General features: G+C 44.0%; 1 protein-coding gene across 5 annotated transcripts in view; it reads right to left on the reverse strand.

Annotated features, from left to right (window-relative positions):
* Positions 1–1,241: 1,241 nt before the first annotated feature.
* ESYT2 (extended synaptotagmin 2) overlaps positions 1,242–18,141 on the reverse strand; it is an 80,831-nt gene continuing 63,931 nt past the window's right edge. For 4 of the 5 annotated variants that reach the window (XM_047695626.1, XM_047695628.1, XM_047695627.1 and 1 more), the window contains 9 exons: positions 16,102–16,176; positions 15,208–15,294; positions 11,061–11,210; positions 9,250–9,635; positions 8,048–8,146; positions 6,647–6,778; positions 4,940–5,045; positions 3,990–4,039; positions 1,242–3,895 (listed from right to left, as the gene is read on the reverse strand). In XM_047695626.1, coding sequence (XP_047551582.1) covers positions 3,850–3,895; positions 3,990–4,039; positions 4,940–5,045; positions 6,647–6,778; positions 8,048–8,146; positions 9,250–9,635; positions 11,061–11,210; positions 15,208–15,294; positions 16,102–16,176 — 1,131 coding nt within the window. In that variant the 3' untranslated portion in view covers positions 1,242–3,849. Of the gene's footprint in view, positions 3,896–3,989; positions 4,040–4,939; positions 5,046–6,646; positions 6,779–8,047; positions 8,147–9,249; positions 9,636–11,060; positions 11,211–15,207; positions 15,295–16,101; positions 16,177–18,141 lie in introns of those variants that run through there. The other variant, XR_007121588.1, reaches the window with a different exon arrangement.

Here is an 18,141-nt window from a genome sequence, read left to right on the forward strand (position 1 = left end):
GAGGTGGGAAGGAGGGGTGGGGAAGTTTCCGGAACAGATGAGCGGCACCGTAGAAGGAAGGAAGGAAATTCGCTTGAAGGGTCTCCCAGCGTAGTGTGCTCTCGGTTTCTCTTCTAAGAGCACGGACAGCAGGAGAGTTACCGGTGGTTTCCAAGACCCCTTTGGCTGTTTCAGAGAAGGCCGGGGCAGGGCGCCAAGGCACCGACAGGGAGCTGACAGACGGGCGGCTTGGCCTTGAGACAGCAGCCCAGTAGACGTATTCCGGGGTAGAACTAAGGGACCTGTAACTGCACAGGAAGGGGGCGAGGCAGGTGGAAGCAGAGGGACCGCCTAGGTCTCCATCTCGAGTTCCTTGGCAGACGGGCAGAAACACCGCGAGGCCACCCAGTGCGGAGGGCTAACGAGGAGGCACTGGGTTACCGGGCCTTCAGCCCAGCAGCAGTCTGCACCGCAGATACAAACTGGGAAACTATGGTGAGTCACCGCAATCGAGCAGAAGGCAGAGTAAATATTAAAACAGGCACTGGCCCTAAAACCCATGCCCGTCCACATTCTCAGTCTGTGGGAAAGGTGCCTGAGGAGTGGCCGGCAGCACGTTAGGGCCGGGTGTCCGGAGCCGCCACGGGCACTGGCAGGGCCTGGCCTAGTGCTTCCCCACCTGGTCCAGCCAGCCTCTGCGTCATCACTTCTCAAGGGCTCCGAGAAGACCCTCAAAGACTATTTTTCCTACTTGTGACTGTCCTTCGTAAGAGCGGTTTTTAAAACCCTAAGTCTATGGGGCACCTGGGGGACTCAGTGGGTTAAAGCCTCTGCCTTCGGCTCGGGTCATGATCTCAGGGTCCTGGGATCGAGCCCCACATCGGGCTCTCTGCTCAGCGGGGAGCCTGCTTCCTCCTCTCTCTCTGCCTGCCTCTCTGCCTACTTGTGATTCCTCTGTCTCTGTCAAATAAATGAATAAAATCTTAAAAAAAAAAAAAAAAAAAAGATGGGAACAAGAGAGGGGCGCCTGGCCGGCGTGGCTGGTGCAGCATCTGACTCTCGATCTCAGCGTTGTGGGTTTGAGCCCCACCTTGGTCATGAAGATGGAACAAGAGGCCTAGTATCGGTGACCTCACGTTCTTTTGGAAATAAAAGAGTTCAAACACAGAACGTATAAATAATGTACTGTATCTACTTTTCAAAATATTTGATCCCACACTGAAAACTTCACTTCAAAAGACAAAAGGAAAACAAACCACAAGTTAGGTAGCATAAACATTTATTGAATAAATACATGCATTGTCATGTAAAATTAGTTGATCAAAAAGAACATTCTATAATAATTAAAAACCCCCCTCTGTTCCCCACTTGCAGCGGGCAGTGACCAGAGTATGAACACACACACGCTGGTCTGCATGGTTCCTGAAGGGCTGACCTCCTGCTGAAGCGTACCAGCGACACGAACTCTCCTAGGGCAGAATGTATTTTGCGGTGAGTACAGCTGTGATCTGAAACCTGAAAACACCACTGCCACACTTCCATATTTTAAGGCACAGGATAAGCAACCCACATGTACAAACTAACAGAATTCAAAGCCATTTAATTTTCTTCCCATTGGTTTGGCTCAATATAGAAAAGATAACGTTCCCTTTTCCTGGACAAATTGATTATTAAGAACCAGTGATGAACATTTTGAGGACTCAAGTGTTCTTCATCACCAGGATCCTGGAGTGCCGAGTCTGGCCTCAACAGTCATTCTCACCCCTCCCCACAGGACAGAAGAGCTTCTCAGTAAATGCTCACGTTGCCACAGGACGGAATCACATCGGGAAGCGTTTTACGTCTTTAGAATCGTCCCTTTCCTTTCTTCCTTTCAAGCAGAACAGACCAAAGTCCGCTGCCAGAGGCCTCTGAACCTGCAGAAGGGTCTGTCTCCAGGCTCCCCGGTCCCTGGGTCACAAGGCCCATGTCATGCTGCTAACTGGCTTTCTACCTTTCATTGTATTTATTTTGTCTCATTTGTTAAATAAAGCATTCCATAAGGTAAATATGTACCAAACAGGTGAGCACATGACCGCAAAATCCCAATTGGTAAAAATTATTGGTATGAAGCATTTCAGTGAGCAGTTCTCTTTTTATAGATTATGCCAGAAGCCCTTCAATAGACTGAATTAAGAAAACAAATCTAATACCATGGGCAGGCAACCAGATTTAGTAAGTAGTTCCCTGCCTGCACAATGCTACTAAAACACCACAGCTAATTTGTGTGCACCCAGTTTGTGTGTGCATCGAAACATTAATAAACTCCCTCCTGTACATGAATGTTGGACACGGCTGACAGTGAGGTTTCACTAACTAGGAAACTGGTCTAACCCCGGGCTAGGGGTTATGCAGTCTTTACGATGACGTGAAGTGTCGTGAACTACAGACTCCATTATGAACAAACCCATGGTTCCACGTGTCCGTTAAAACCAACGTGAAATCGCCGGAAGGCAGGAGTGTGCAGAAGTCACACCAGCGCCCACCACAGGCACTTTGGTATTTTGGTCACACGAGCAGTCCGTGAGTCCACGAGCTCTCCAGGTCCGGTCACCGAGTTCCACTCCCTCGGTCTCCGAATACACGACTCTAGAATGTTCTCATGGCGAAGGAAGTCCTTTGCATTAGACGCTTCTCAGAGACGCGCTCAGCCAACGACACGGCTGCAGAGCCTCGGGCATATGAACATGATAATACTAACCCAGAAAGAAAACAAATATCCCAAAACAAAAGCTGTATAACAATAACCCAGTACTGAGGTCAGTCATGGCAGAAAGTGAGGAGACTCAGGAAATGGTTATTTACAGTCAGCAGCCGCAGAGCCGGAGCCCTCGGCCCAGCAGCCAGCAGCCTCGCGCAGGGAATCCAATGGCCTACGTGGCACTGATGGCCGAATGGATGAGCTGTCGGTTTTCAAACCGACTTCCCGCCTACTTAGGACCCACCCCACACACTTCATGGGGACCACGTGAGCCTGTCTTCACAGGCTGGGAAAACACTGAAAATGTGTGTTCTATTTTAGGAAGTGTAACTGTGTACCTGTGTACTACTTCATGAATAACTTGTATCAAGCAATTAAAAATAAACTTAAGATATTTCATTTTACGTTAAGAAATTTCAAATTAGTGCCCATGATTCATGGATCACGGCAGTGCTCTTCATACTCTGTATTACTCAGCTGCACTTCTCCTTATATGCACTTCCACTAACTCTCAACAATATAGCTTTATGGAACTGGTAGTATTTTGAATACTTTCATCATTCATGATGGGCAGAAGTATACTAATATTTAAACTTTCAGCCTTTTTAATAAGAAACACCATAAAACTGGTCACTGAGAACTTTACCCTGCGAAGACAAAGTGATTATCTGTCATAAGAATTTAATACATTTTAGAAGAAAAAAAATATATTTCCTTAATCCATTTTCTTCAGAATTCAAACCAGCATGTAGAGATTATAAAAAATAGTCTATTTACATGGCATAGTGTACCTCAGTGTGTACAAAACAAGGCAACAGTAAAGCATGTACGTACATCTGGTTCCTGGCAGAGAAAACGGACAAACCCCTTTACATGACACAGTAACTAACTGCCACCCTATTACACACTATTATAACAAGTGAAACACTAGAGAAAATTAAACATATAAAATCTAACGATAATATTGGCCAAATATGCCTAAAATGTCAACATGGTTTATAAAATTATGAAGATTTATATAACTAAATACACTGAAATTATAAAACCAGTATCGGTACATGTGCGGGAGGGTGTGCCCTGAGCACACAGGGTAGGTGGGGACACCAGGGCGGGCTCCTCAGCCAGATGGACTACGTCACCACCTGTGGTCTCGTGCCGTCTTCTGTGAGGTCGTACCTAGGTGTGCACAGGGAGAGGAGGACAGACCTGAGGTCAGCTGGGGACAGTGCTGAAGGAAAGACACAGGGCTCGTCTGTGGTGGGACACTCACCACTGGGTCCAACCCCGGGCTAGTTCTTCGGATGCCAGACCGACCAACACCTGTGGGAGGAACAAACTGGTCACAGCGGGCGGAGCAGCTCCTGTGCACGTGCCCCCAAATCCTCCCAGCCTCCCCAGCCTCCCCAGCCTCAGCACGGAACCCACTCTCTGCTATCTTGAGTCTTTCCCGGTCGGTGTTCTGGGCGCTAGGACCCCTGTGAATGATACGGCGGGTCGAATCCAAGAGCCCCACCCTGTACCCAGCAGTCTCGAAGTTCTGTTAAGAAGACGCAGTGCCGACGATTCACAGAAATCCTGGCGCATGTGCCACTAAGGGCAGTACGGCCGGTACGGATCCCCGTCACCGGGACCGCTAACTGAAAACTCCCTCTTCCCTAACCCGACCTCTGTGTACATCTAATATTAAAGATCGTATAATCTTATGCAGGAGTTACATGTGAATTTAGACAAAGACTAGAATAAATTCAGAAAAATAAAGCCACTAATCTGTTAGATGAGTAATACAATACGCTAACTATATGAATATGTAAAAATAACCTTCAGAATGTACTCAGGTTTTAAACAGCACGTCTTTCACAGTCTACTATTTTATAAAGAAGCATAATTACAAAGGAAGTTCACCCTTTTCCACTTATTTAAGTATGGTCTAAAAAATGCATTTTGGGTAAGAGTTTTTTTTTTTTTTTAAAGATTTTATTTATTTATTTGACAGAGAGAGATCACAAGTAGACGGAGAGGCAGGCAGAGAGAGAGAGAGAGAGAGGGAAGCAGGCTTCCTGCTGAGCAGAGAGCCCGACGTGGGACTCGAACCCAGGACCCTGAGATCATGACCTGAGCCGAAGGTAGCGGCTTAACCCACTGAGCCACCCAGGCGCCCTTGGGTAAGAGTTTAATGTTCATAAAATATAGGAACTGACCAAGGCTATTTTTCAAGCTTACTTTGCCAAGAAGCCCTTTGTCTTTGGACAGGAAGCCGCCGCTGTTCTTCACTGCTACATCCAGTGTCCTCCTCTGCACTTCTGGTAACGAAACACTGAAATCAAAGCTGACATGGAAAAAAGAGGACCTTCCTTAAATTTCCCCAATAACTTTATTGTATTTTATTATAACTAAAAAATGACATTTCTGCTGATGAGACAGTTCCAAATGTTATGCTGACTTTTTATTACACAATTGAGCTCTGTTCAGTGTTTGGATCTGGCATTTCCTAAAGACTCAAAAACAAATTTTTCCCATTATTTTCCAAACATACGTGGGGACTCTTGCTCCGTAAGTATGGAAAAGGCCCTACTGCCTGTGGCTCCCTCATGTGAGGAGGGTGCTGTGTTTATAATAGTTACAGCAATGTGGTGGGGGGGCGGGGTGCACTGGGGACATTTATAGGACACATCAGGGGGTCCAGACAAGTTCATCATCCGGGCCTAAAGACTACAGAGCACGAACTACCACCCCTGGGTGAGCGAACTAAGTGACCTGCGCATGGAAGGGAACAGATCTGCAGTGCACTTTTTAATGGCTGAAGTCCGGTGCCACGAACTAAAATGCCTCCAGGGCACCACGTCTTCAAAGCTGGCCGGCGCCTGCTGTTGAGAGGCAGGGTCTCTGGTAAAGCAGAGGACAGGGAGCCTGAGGCCCTGCAGGGCCGTGGCTGGAAAGCAGCTGGCCTTTCCATGGGGCAGGAGCAGCCAGAAACCCAGGCTTGCAGGTGGAGAATCCTTACATGCTGCGAGCTAAGCGAGAGCACTGTCAAAACACGCCCGCACCAGGATTTGGCGCACCTGCCCGTTTACGACCGTGGTTAAACAGAGTTGTTGGCGTGAAGTTACGACCAGTGCCTTTAAAGATAACTGTAAACAGAAGTGACAGATACTTTGACACCATCTGACTTTATTTCACCAAATGCTGGTGGATTTTTAGCTACAGAGCTGTAACGTGCGACACCCAGTCTGCACAGACTGAGGTTTACGTAAAGGTGGCCTGAGGACCCTAGAGGCCCCTCCCCAGACCCTCTCTGGAGATGCGCACATCAGACTGAGAGCAGAAGCAGTAGGACATTTATTAAGACAAATCTTTAAAGAGATCTGCAAAAATGTTAAACAATAATGACATTTATTTATACACATATTTTTTATTGCTTTGGAAACTAGTTGTTTTTCAGAAAACGATTTTACGATGTTATAGGTTTACTATTGTTTTTTAAAATAAAATTTAAAATCAAGCATTGGGTCTTGTAGGTAAGTGATGAACCACTCAATTCTACTCCTGAAACCGTAATTACACTGTATGTTCACTAACTAGAATTTAAATAAAAATGTGAAGGAAAAAATTTTTCTCAGTTTTTATTTATAACTCAAAAACCAAAAGATACAACCCCACAAAATACAGTTAAGCTCCTCAATCATGAGTCTCTCTTCCACAGTGTCCACAACTTGGACTTACTGGGTATGGTGCTTCTAGATGAAGTTCAACATGTTTATTTATGCAATAAGTCTGGCAAGTCTGTGGGCGCTAATGTGGAGTTCTTCACAGACACTTTGCAACACGGTGTTGGTCTGAATGCACTAGTCATTCAAAGGTATTGATCAAGCCTTCCGTATCTGATGATTCAAGAGGCTGCCCCCCACCCCACCCCAGTAAGCATCATACCTCTGGTCAAACACGGGGTTCAGTGTTTTCTTTGACACGTGTGTTTTTCTCCTTCCTGATCTCCTCTTGTCTGGTAACAAATACATGCGGACATAGGGGTCAGAGCCATCTTCAGAGAAGGCAATGAGATTTCTTATGACACAAACCAGAGAACACTAGATATTAGAATCCAGGAAAATGACAGTATGCGTCATGCTCAAGTTCACTGTTCTGATTTCCCATTTACTTAAACCACTGAGAAGCACAAAGAAGCAAAGTGTGCTTCTGTCTTCACCCTGTGCTCACTCACTGGCGTAGGCAACTTCTGCCTCCATTTCTTGAGCCCAGTATTTGGGGGACATTCTGGTACCCCGCTCTACTTTAAAGTACTTTAACGTACTTACACTGTGTGTCTTCTCCCAGGGAAGGAGAAGCCTCTCTTCTGGCCGGGGGAAGCAGCCTTCGGCAGACCCCAGCTAGGCCACCCCCTCCTCGGGGCCAGCTCAGCGGCTCACTCCTCTCTGCCCTTCCTTCGATCACCTGAAGTTTTCACCTCCTCTGTGCAGCCCATGCTGCTCTTCTCTTAGGACAACTGGTCTGAGCCAGACACAGTCTAGCACTTAATTACATGCAACCACTTCAAATTATCTGCTTACTGATCAACTTGAAAATCTAGTTAGGGGATTATTTGGTGAGACAGTAATTCTCTCACAGCAAGAGTACATAAGGTGCTCAAGAAACAGGTGTGAAGCTGAACCCTACATTTACACAGTTTTTCTAAATGTCACTAATTTCAACTTCCTATGTTTCTAAAAGTCTTTTGTAAGATCCAAATATTTATGTCATACATTTGTATTGTAACTTCTACTGAGATGGGCAAGTTACCTAAAAAGGAAATAATTAGTTGGCTGCACACTGTCATCACTAATCAAATACAAATTATAGCAACACTGGCATCTCAGGTTACACTTACTACATTAGTGTACTGTACAATACCCTGTCCCCGATTAGGGGTGGGGGGGAGGCACACCTGTACCCTCAGGTGCCAGTGTGAACTCGTATGCCACAGAAAAAGTCCTGAGAGACTATTGGCAAATGCCATCATGATCCCATAAAATTTTCTGGATCTTTCGAATTGATATAAACTTACTCCTGGAAATTTAATCCCAAAGAGACACTTGAAGAAAGATACTTTCGTTACCTCGTTACATGTAATACTAAATATCCAGGATGGCAACTGAAGAGTCTATTACAAAGCAACCAAAATGGCTTTGGATAGAAGATACTCACCTATGAAACGTCGAGACCAAAGCAAGGACACAACACTGAATACTAGGGTTATGGTACAATCTCGTGACTCTGGTGAGGCCAGAACTCAGTGCTCTGCTCCCCGTTTAACAACTGCCCGGGGGCCCAGCTCACCTGCAGGAGTGCACGACCACCACGAGTTTGTTCCGCTGGGAGCTGTGCCGGATGGTCAGCTGGATCTGCCCCAGAGGTGACTGGCCCAGGGTCGTCCCACTGGGGAAGCAAAGCAGAAGGTTACCGCTCTCCTCAGAACTGAAAGGCCGTGTGTCACTGGCATGGGAAGGAACCACACTGCCCGTGGACGGAACAAAGTCTGAACTTTGGATTCTCAATCAACCAGCTGAACTCACAATTCAAGTGAGGGTTCCACGTAACTTAGCTTGTTCAGTTAGGACGCACGGTAAAAATGGGACTCTGAGGTTCTGTCACTCCCCAAACGACAGACGCTTGCTCAAAGCCCCACGCACGTTGCATGCTCTGTCCAGCAGGCTCTCTGACAAAACAGGACCCCTTGGCTTTCTCTCCAGGGCCGAGGCACAGACTCCCAAGACCGCTGATGGCTGTTCCGGTGCAACGCACCCAAGACCGTGCCGGCTACTCCCCAGACTTGGTTCCCGAGAGAAGGTGCTTTCTTATTTAAAATTCTAGTGTTGCTTTTAAAGTAAGAGAGGAAGGGACTGGTTTCTTTTTTCCAAAACAGCGGAAGTGAGAAAGGACGAAGGAGAGAAGTGTGCTGTGGGGGTCACAGACCTGCATCCTTCCTCTCCCCCCAGGAGCACTCATTTCAGCTCTGCCTCCACTTCCAATTCCTCAACACACCCCTGAGAATGACAGACAGGAAGAAAGGCTTCAAAGGGCAAGTTTATTCCTTCCACTGAGAGGAAAAGGCTAACGTCTGAAGCTTGTGATATCTGTAAGCCGTATGCCTCCTCTCAAGAACGCAGGGGCACATCTATGAATCCAGATTCTAGACTAGACAACTAGACAACGGCCAGAGGTCAGAACGCTAAGCACACAGGACCTGTTCTTATAGCACAGACAGAGTTGCTGTGCTTAGAGCACACATCAGCCCTAGATCCTGTCTTCCTGGTCTGAGGACAGGCACACCACAGCTTCAGACCCTTTTCTATTCATGGAACCTGTTAACCCACTGCTTCCTGATCCTTAAATGAGCCAAATATTAGGTCCAAGAAAACAGGAGGTTTATTTTCAAAGTCAAGGACTCAGTGAGCCAAAGGCCAAAGCCACCTCAAGTTCTTCTAACTAACTTGATGTTCCCTCTGCAGCAGGAAAGAACAAAGGAGGTGTCTAATTACTTCTCCAGCTGCCGTAGTCTCTGCCGAAGCTCCTGGGTGGCGATGGGCAGTGATATGTCTGAGGCTATGCTTGGGGTGGGCTCCTTAACGGAGACATGGCTGGGGGAGCAGGTGGCACCGGTCTGGAGGCTAGAGGAGCTCCTGCCCAGGTCTCGCGGCCCCTGGGGGCTGGCCTCCCCAGGCTGGGCTCTCTCTTCTATGCCAGGCTTACTGCTGCTCCCCATGACTGGAGTGCACGGGGCTGTGCTGCTGTCACCAGAGCCTGGTGATGCAGACTTCTGAGATCTCACGGATATCTTCCTCCCTTCTTTAGAAACAGAGGGTCGCTTTACTTGAGCTGAGTGTTGGTGGTCTGGAGACCTTTCTTGCTTTTCAAGGTGGAGTACCTAGAAGTGAAAATAAACATAAAATTAAAGTCAGTGACACTAGGGGCGCCTGGGTGGCTCAGACATTGAGTCTCTGCCTTCAGCTCAGGTCAGGATCTCAGGGTCCTGAGACAGAGCCCCGCATCAGGCTCCCTGCTCAGCGGGGAGCCTGCTTCTGTCTCCCACTCCCCCTGCTTGTGTTCCCTCTCTCGCTGTGTCTCTCTTTCTGTCAAATAAATAAATAAAAAAACACAATCTTAAAAAAAAAAAAAGTCAGTGACAGTAGTGCAGCCTGATACCCGAATGACTTCAGATATAGTCATTTGCAAATGTGTCTTTAAAAGCTGGCACAAAACGTTCTGAACAGTCTAGTCTGTATGTTCACTCACTCTACTAGTAGAGTAATGCCACGTGACAGCTCAGAAAAAGTGAAGTCTGACGAATCAGAGTATCACTTCTGTGACGTAATGTCACTTCTGGGTGTTTCTCTCCAGCCTCTTCCATCCGCATGCATTCCCACACAGGTGCGGGTGACGTCACTGCTGGGTGAGCACGGGCCGAGTACCCCCAAGAAGGGATGAGCGGCAAGGATACCCTGCCCAGTGGCCACTACACACAGCAGCCTCGATGCGGGCAGGCCTCACGCTCCTCAGCTCGTGTGAGGGCGTGGACCCTGTGCTTTGCTGGCGTTCGTCTGTAGTGTCCAGGTGTGCAGCACTCTGCTGAGCAGAGCCTGTGCTCACAACCCTGCACCTGGGGTCACTGGGATGGCGCCGCCTTTCCCTGCCTCTGTATACAAAGCTGCGGCAAACATCTTTCTGTTCGAGGTCTCTCTGCATTCTGTCTTACTGAAAGTCAGATTTGCAGAGAAAGGGTTCCTGGTTCAAGGGGCTCTATCATTCATGGCCGGGAGACACTGCAGGCCTTCCTGCAGAAACTATCCCCAGAGTTGGGACCGAGTGCAAAGAGACCATGTATGCTGTGTCCTCCACTAAGTTTGCTTTAATTTTTTAAAAAAGTGGGTTCTTTTTAATTTACATTTTAAAAATTAGTGAGTTTTAGCATTTTTCATCTGTTTGTCAACTTTATTAATTTTCAACATTTCCTTAGGCACTCCTAAGGGTCACTGTCTATTTTAGACAAAAACTTTTTTGTTTGTAATGTCTACCACCCTTGTAGAATTTTATTAATTTTTCCCTCTTGAATGACTTTTGAAAATTTAACTTGGCCTGCTTCAAGCAATCAGAAACACCAACTTGGGCAGATGTCGGAGTCCAAGCCTCAACTCTCTCTCCCTTGAGCATCTGGAAACTGTCAGCATCAGTCTCCGCTCCGCACACGAGTGCCCCAGGCCCTCTGCCCTTCTCTGGAGCAGGGCCCAGGAGTGTCAGCAGTGCTGCTCGTCACCCTGTGCGCTCTCCCACGTGCTGCAGAAGCCTACAGTACCCTGAGGGCGATCTTCATCTTCAGAGTGCTGTTGGGCCCCGAATTACTGAGCTGGAATCGCTGGTTCATGGTCATGTCGTCACTGGTGAGCAGCTGACTGAGAGGGATCTTCAGATGCCCCAGAGAACACTGATGCTGTTCATCTTTGACCTGAGGGACACATGACAGAACACACTCAGCTGTGAAGGTAAAGACCAGAAAGCATATAAGTGTCCAAAATCCAGTCTTTAAAAAACACTTCTGCCATCTCTAGGTTCTCGTAAATGACTCACACAACGGATGCTCTCAGAATGCCGTGATGAGTGAGGTTACATTGTGTCCAAGCCCCACGGGCAGGTCCCCTCCTCATCACAGTTCTAACGAGCACAGATGGAGCACTGTGTTTCCAGAATCCATAAGAACTGTGAGTTAAGAGGCAGCAGTCTACACAAATCCGAAGATTAGGAAGAAATGTCTTAAATTCTGTGAAAACGGTGACAACACACATTCACAGTGATACGTCTATCCAGTTTCTATTGGTGATACTTGTTTACAGAGAAAAACATTTCTAAGTGCCTTTTATTTTTTAAAAAGATTTTATTTGATTGAGAAAAAGCACAAGTAGGGGGAGTAGCAGATGGAGAAGGAGAAGCAGGCTCCCCACTGAGCAGGGACCCCGATGTGGGAGTCGATCTTGGGAACCTGGGATCATGACCTGAGCCGAAGGCAAACATGTAACCGATGGAGCCACCCAGGTGCCCCTTCTAAGTGCCTTTTAAACATTTCCTATTTAAAATCTACCTGATTGTTCTGAAAATTCGCAGTATACACTTTAAGGGCAAGGCAATTTCTGTCTCCTGAATAAGAGCCTTTAGCATTACTTCTGCAACCGGTGTTATTCCTGTTAGAGTGTTGTAATACAAAATAGCTTTGTTTTTTAAAATATATTCTTTTTTAAGTAGGCCCCATGCCCAAAGTGGGGCCTGAACTCATGATCCTGAGATCAAGATCTCCATGCTCTACCTACTGGACCATCCAGGTGTCCCAGTAATACAAAACAGTTTAACCAAACGGAGTAAGAACTCTGGAGATTTCATGGGCTACATGAAAGTAAGTGGTCAAAGATGCTAACTAAACGTGAACATTTAAAAGCCTGATTGCTCATTTCTTTTTAAACTGTAATCATAAAAGCATTTTTTAAAAGATTTTATTTGTTTGAGAGAGAGTGGGTGTGCACACGCACAAGCAGGGGGAGGGACAGAGGAACAAGCAGACTCCCCACTGAGCAGGGAGCCTGCCATGGGGCTCCATCCTAGGACCCTGAGATCATGACCTGAGCTGAAGGCAAGACACTTAACCAACTGAGCCACCCAGGTGTCCCTTAAATAAATAAAATAATAAAAAAAAAAAATTAAAGATCCTTTAAGTATAGATTATTTGAAAAATAGTACAATTTATGAAGAAAAAATTAGCTAGACAAATACAAAATAAATAATTAGCTAAACATACACATTCTGTATAAAACAGAAAGCAGAAATATAAAAGAACAAACACAGAAAAATGGACCAGGCTGGGCATGACAGACGGTCCAGGAGCTATGATAACCCACTGCAACACATCCCCTCTCAGACCTCACGACCTCAAGGGGCTGAGGAACAAAGTCAGAGTTCTACAAGCCAAACAGAAAATGGAGGCCCTTAAACTTCTCAAAGACTGAACGTTGGGAAATAGGACATAACCAAAAACAAAGAGGGAGCCAGGATTCTCTAGACTGGCATGTTTAGCACTTCAGCAATGGGTATGCGACACGAGCTGTGCGATCCACTCGGCACTTTCCGGGCGGCTAAGCTAATACGAGTGAAGGCAGAACACACGACCACCGAGAGTAACAGGTGTATGCTCGGGAAGCTCGGACCTTCCGAAGTATATACTTTTATACGTTACGTATATTCAAACACGTGGAGGACTTGTACTTCTGGCCACGACGGAGTAGCCAGACCTAAACTTAGCGTCCCATGTTAGCTTAAGAACCAGATAAAACGTGCGGGATGATGGGTTCTGGGATGCACAACATGGAACACTGGACACAGCAGTGCCCTGAGAGCATGGACACCAAGTGATGTGAGCCTGACAACTAGACCCTGCCGAAACAGTGTCCAGGCCCTGATTACGGCACGAGGACACCAGAGAGATGTGAGCCGTTGCCGGGAAGGAGGAAGGGTGAAGAAATCAGGGAGCAGGAGGTTCCAAGAGAGCCAGAGGCCTCTGAAGGTCCCTCATCTTCAGCCAATCAGCACATCAGCGAGGAAACTACCCGAAGCCAGGAAAGATGTCCCAGGAGGAGCAGGGGACAATTCCCAGAGCACAGAGGGCTGCAGACAGTATCCATTCCAAACAGAGATGAGAAATCTCAACACCAGGGCATCCGATTAGCGAGGCCACATGATCACAAGATTAAAAGGCTGTTGGGCCTAACAAAACTAAATCAAACCTTGAAAGGCTTAGTGTCCAAGTTACTTACTTGCAAATGAGAACAAAGCTCCAAAATATTTAAAGGAATACAGAAACTCAGCACTCAAGAATGTAAAATTCACAACGAAAAATGAGCAGGCAACCAAAGCAGCAGGAATATACGAGCCATAATGAAGGAAAATAACTCACAGAAGCAGACCCAGCAATTACCAGATGACAGAATGAGTAACAAGGCATCAAAAACTCTCACACTAAACATGAGAATGTACAAGAAAGACATGGAAGGAAAAAAGATCCAAATGTTTTGTAAGATGGAAAATCTAAGATGGAAAATGTGTCTGAGATGAAAAAGACAGAATGGGACTAACAACACAAGAGAACCCAGGGAAATGTGAAGTCCGGGTCCTAAATTTTCTAAACTTTAACAGCAGCAGACTTTTCACCTAGAAACAGTGCAAGATGGTCCTTTAAGAAAATAAACTGATAAACCACTTGCCAAACTGATCCCGGAAAAGAGAGGGAACAAGAAAATTACCAGAATCAGGAGCAAGAAAAGGAACATCTTTCTAGGATACTAAAAGGACATTAAAGGGATATTCTGAATAATGTTGTGCCAAGATATTCAACAATTTAGATGAAATGGATGAATTCCTTGAAAGGCAGAAATATAAAAAATTATCAAGAAAAAATAGATAACCTAGATAGATCTATATCTATAATGGAAATTAGTTTGTACTCAAGCTCCTTCTTATAAAACTACAGGTCAAGATGGATTCACTGGTGGAATTCTCCAAACATGTAAGGAAAAAACCCAATTCTACATAAACTATTCTAGAAAAATGCCAGGAAAGAACACTCCCCAACACTTTCTATGAGGACAGCATTATCCTGATACAAAAACTAGCATCATAAGAACACAAACTTATAGATTAGTATCCTTCAGGACTAAGATAAAAAAATTCATCACAAAATTTTAGTAAGTTAAACTGAATACATAAAAAGGATACTGCATCATGATCAAGTGGAGTTTATCCCCAAATAAAGGTTTGCAAAGTTTAACATCTGAAAATCAACACTGTATTTTACCACATTTACAAACATAAAAGGAAGAACCATAGAACCACCTCAACAGCCGCAGAAAAGCCTCTGAGAAAATTCAACATCCACTCATGAAGAAAACGCTGAGCAAACTAGTGAGCAGCTGGAGTAGAAGGAAACTTCTGAAAAAGTAACAGACTTAACAGTGAAACCCCGAGGCCCTCTCCCCTCAAGATCGGGAAGGAGACAGAGATGTCTACTCAGTCCAGAAGTGGGAGGGCCATGGCAGAGTAACAAGGCAAGAAAAGGAAGTAAAAGGCACCCACACTGTAAACACAGAAGTAGAAGTGACATCATTAACAGAAAATGTGACTGCCATATAGAAGGTGATCCTAAAATAGCCATAAATGGCTGAGAGTAACCAAGTACAATAATATATCAATATACAAAAGTCAGTCGCATTTCTAGATACTAGAAACAAACATCCAAAGTTGAAAATTGAAAAAAAAATTATGTATCAAAAAGTGTGACGTATTAAGTCTGACAAAAATATACCGATTACGATGATGGGTCCATAAATTGTACTCTTCAAATCCGTGCAGCGATTCGTACGTTGGTTTTATTTCTACAATTCTACTAAAAAATGTAAATAAAATACCTCGACTTCGAGGTCCTGGCGCTTGGGATTGTGAATGAAGAAGGTAAAGTTTTCCTCCCACACAGGTTCATTGGTTTTATACCGAATCTGAAAGAAATCACCAAATATCAGCTCTGTGATACTTTCTGTGGAAAAGGGCTACTGAGACTGTGGGCTCATTCATTTACTGTGTTTGGAAGCTCAGGATGACTTTAATTAAATTCCAAGGCACTTATTCACTGAGCATGTGCTATTATGTATTAATTGTGAAAAGTGTTCAAAGACAGAGATTGTCCAAAGCTTTTAGAGTGGGTCAGGGAAGTTAACTGTTGGGGAATCCCAACTGTGTGCCCACCCCAAAGACAAGACCTCGTCTGCTCTGTTCTACCTCTTCTTCTATGTAATGCTGGTAACTCAGGAGGCTTCCGAAACTGTGAACATTTTATTTTATTATTTAAGACTTTATTTGCTGTGAACATTTTAAAAGTGAACAATGGCCTATAGTTTAAATAATTCCTGAAATGCTTTTCTTACATTAAGAAAGTGGAAGACATTACAGCAACAGCATTGCCCTTGATTCTTGAATAGAATTGTGTTTGTGAATTTTAAGGACTGTTGGTTATCTTTCCAACAAAATATTTACAGAGCATTCGAAGAAAACTTAGAACTTTAGCCCATGTCATTCATCCATGAAATCAAGCAAAGGCTACTATAATTTTTTAATGTCATTTTTAAAAAACGAACAATATATTTGTTACCCGATAAAGAAGTATGGTTATCTATGAGTTGACTGATTTGAGAAAACAAGAGAACGATATGGAAATCAATGATCTCATGCCTACGTCATTAGCCAGCTGACAGTTCTCATCTAAGAGCAGCAACAGTGACATCCCAGGAAACTAGTCAGAATCTTACCTTGCTCTCCTGGGCCTTGTGTCCAACTGACATCTGGACAAGAGGGTTTGGATTGCTGTTTATTTTCTTCCCTGACTATCCAAAAACAAAAAACAGACAAAATAAGCAAGCATACGTCTTGAAATGGGGCTTACTAAAAATGAGATTATTGGCTCATATTAATAGTCATTTCTACTTATTTCTGATACTTCAGTTACAAGGAATATCTGGGGAAAATTTAATTGGAAAATAACTGCTGAGCATATCCCAAAGCAAAACTGTATCTACCATGAGATAAATTAAGAAAATTCCTGTTTGTTTATGATTTTTAAATGCTAAGGTCTTTTATTTTTAAAGCAAGTTACTTTGGAAAAATGGAATCTTCCAAAAATCTTTAACACTAATTCCAGCTCTTAAAACTTATCTTACTGGTATAAGAAGATGAGTAAGTGCAGCGAATGGAAACAGAAAAACACAAAGAAGGGCAAAGGTAGGAGTGTACAATTCAAAAAACAGTCCCCTGGCTGAAATAATAAAAATACTACAAAGTATCAGAGTCTTCACGTTTTTAACTTAGTATCTTCTGGGCAAACATGTAGCTATCAGATAACAAATCTTGCTTACCAGCTCCTAAGTAATTCTGACTGGAAGAACAAACATCAATCTAGAATTGCATTAAATTAAGCAGATATAAATATGAGAAAAATTCAGGAGTAAAAAAAAAAAATGGTAAGCATACTTTAGCAGACAGGTGATAGAACATAGTAAAACACAACATATATGGGACATGAGGTTTATTTATAACTTAGCCCCACAAGAAGATGCAGTTAAATATCTGTTAGTGGGAATTAATTAGAAGGTCACAAAAGTGTTTTTTAGTTAAACAATTTCAGAGTCAATCCTTAACACCATAGCAATGACAGAAACAGGCATCAAATTTATGATTATTGGAATAAAATATTACTAGCCCAAACATACTGTGATAATTTATTTTCTGGTTCATCTTTTTGATGAGAATAAATTCTGCAAAATGAAATAAATATTGTTAAAAAAAAATATCCAAGGCTATAGACTACTGTGGCAGAGAATACTAACTTTTCCCCGAAATCCTTCCTTTCACTCTGGAAGCCCAGAGTTCCAGCTGAGCGCAAGTCCTCTGTATGTACGTGAAAATTCTATTTCTGAACTTCCCATGCAGTTGGGTGTGGCTGGGTTAATAGTCTGGCCTTCAGGGAAGGGCGTCCTCCCTTCTCAGTGCCACGCAGTGCCACGGGCCAAGATTCCGTTACATTTCAGGGAAATAAAGTCATCTTCAGCTACAGCGGCTGCTGATACAGCAGCTGCGTTGATACAAAAGCTGCTTCTGGGTTTACTGCATCTCGGAAAAGTAGCCTTTCATTCCTAGTGTTACTGTATAGCTTATCAATTCTGAGACACATTTTTTTTTTTTTTTAACGTTCTAACATCTCTTGGAAACAGAATGGGAAACTTACAGTTGGTAACTTTATGTACCTGTTTTTAGGCAGGTCCCAATTGTAAGATAGTTGTTCTTTATTTAGCTGATTTATTTGCTTCCATTTTCCTTTTGATATGTGTGTGATGTAATAAAAATCTGTATTTATCCTAAGCCTAAAATTCCTTCCAATAAACACAAACACTATCAAGCCCTAACTGGAACTTTTTTTTCTTTCTTTCTTAGTACATAAAATAATGGTCTATTTTTAAATAAATGATGTTTGAGATTTCATGAAATAAGATAAAATCACTAAGTCTTCTACCATGATGCGATATTCAAAATGCATGAGCACAAGTCAGATATACAGGTACAATGAAAATAATGAGTTTAAATTTTTTTTTTAACATTTAGTTTTTTTATTTTAAATAGGCTCCATGCCCAACGTGGGGCTTGAACTCATGACCCTGTGATTAAGTCACATGCTCTACTGACTGAGCCAGCCAGGCACCCCCATAATAGGAGTTTTTAAGTTAGACTATCTTGAATTAAATTTCAGCTGTTTGCAACTGATTACTGAGACCTACAAATTTCATCTATTTGAACCT

This window comes from Lutra lutra, chromosome 11, assembly GCF_902655055.1.
Source record: "Lutra lutra chromosome 11, mLutLut1.2, whole genome shotgun sequence".
Lineage (NCBI taxonomy): Eukaryota > Metazoa > Chordata > Mammalia > Carnivora > Mustelidae > Lutra > Lutra lutra.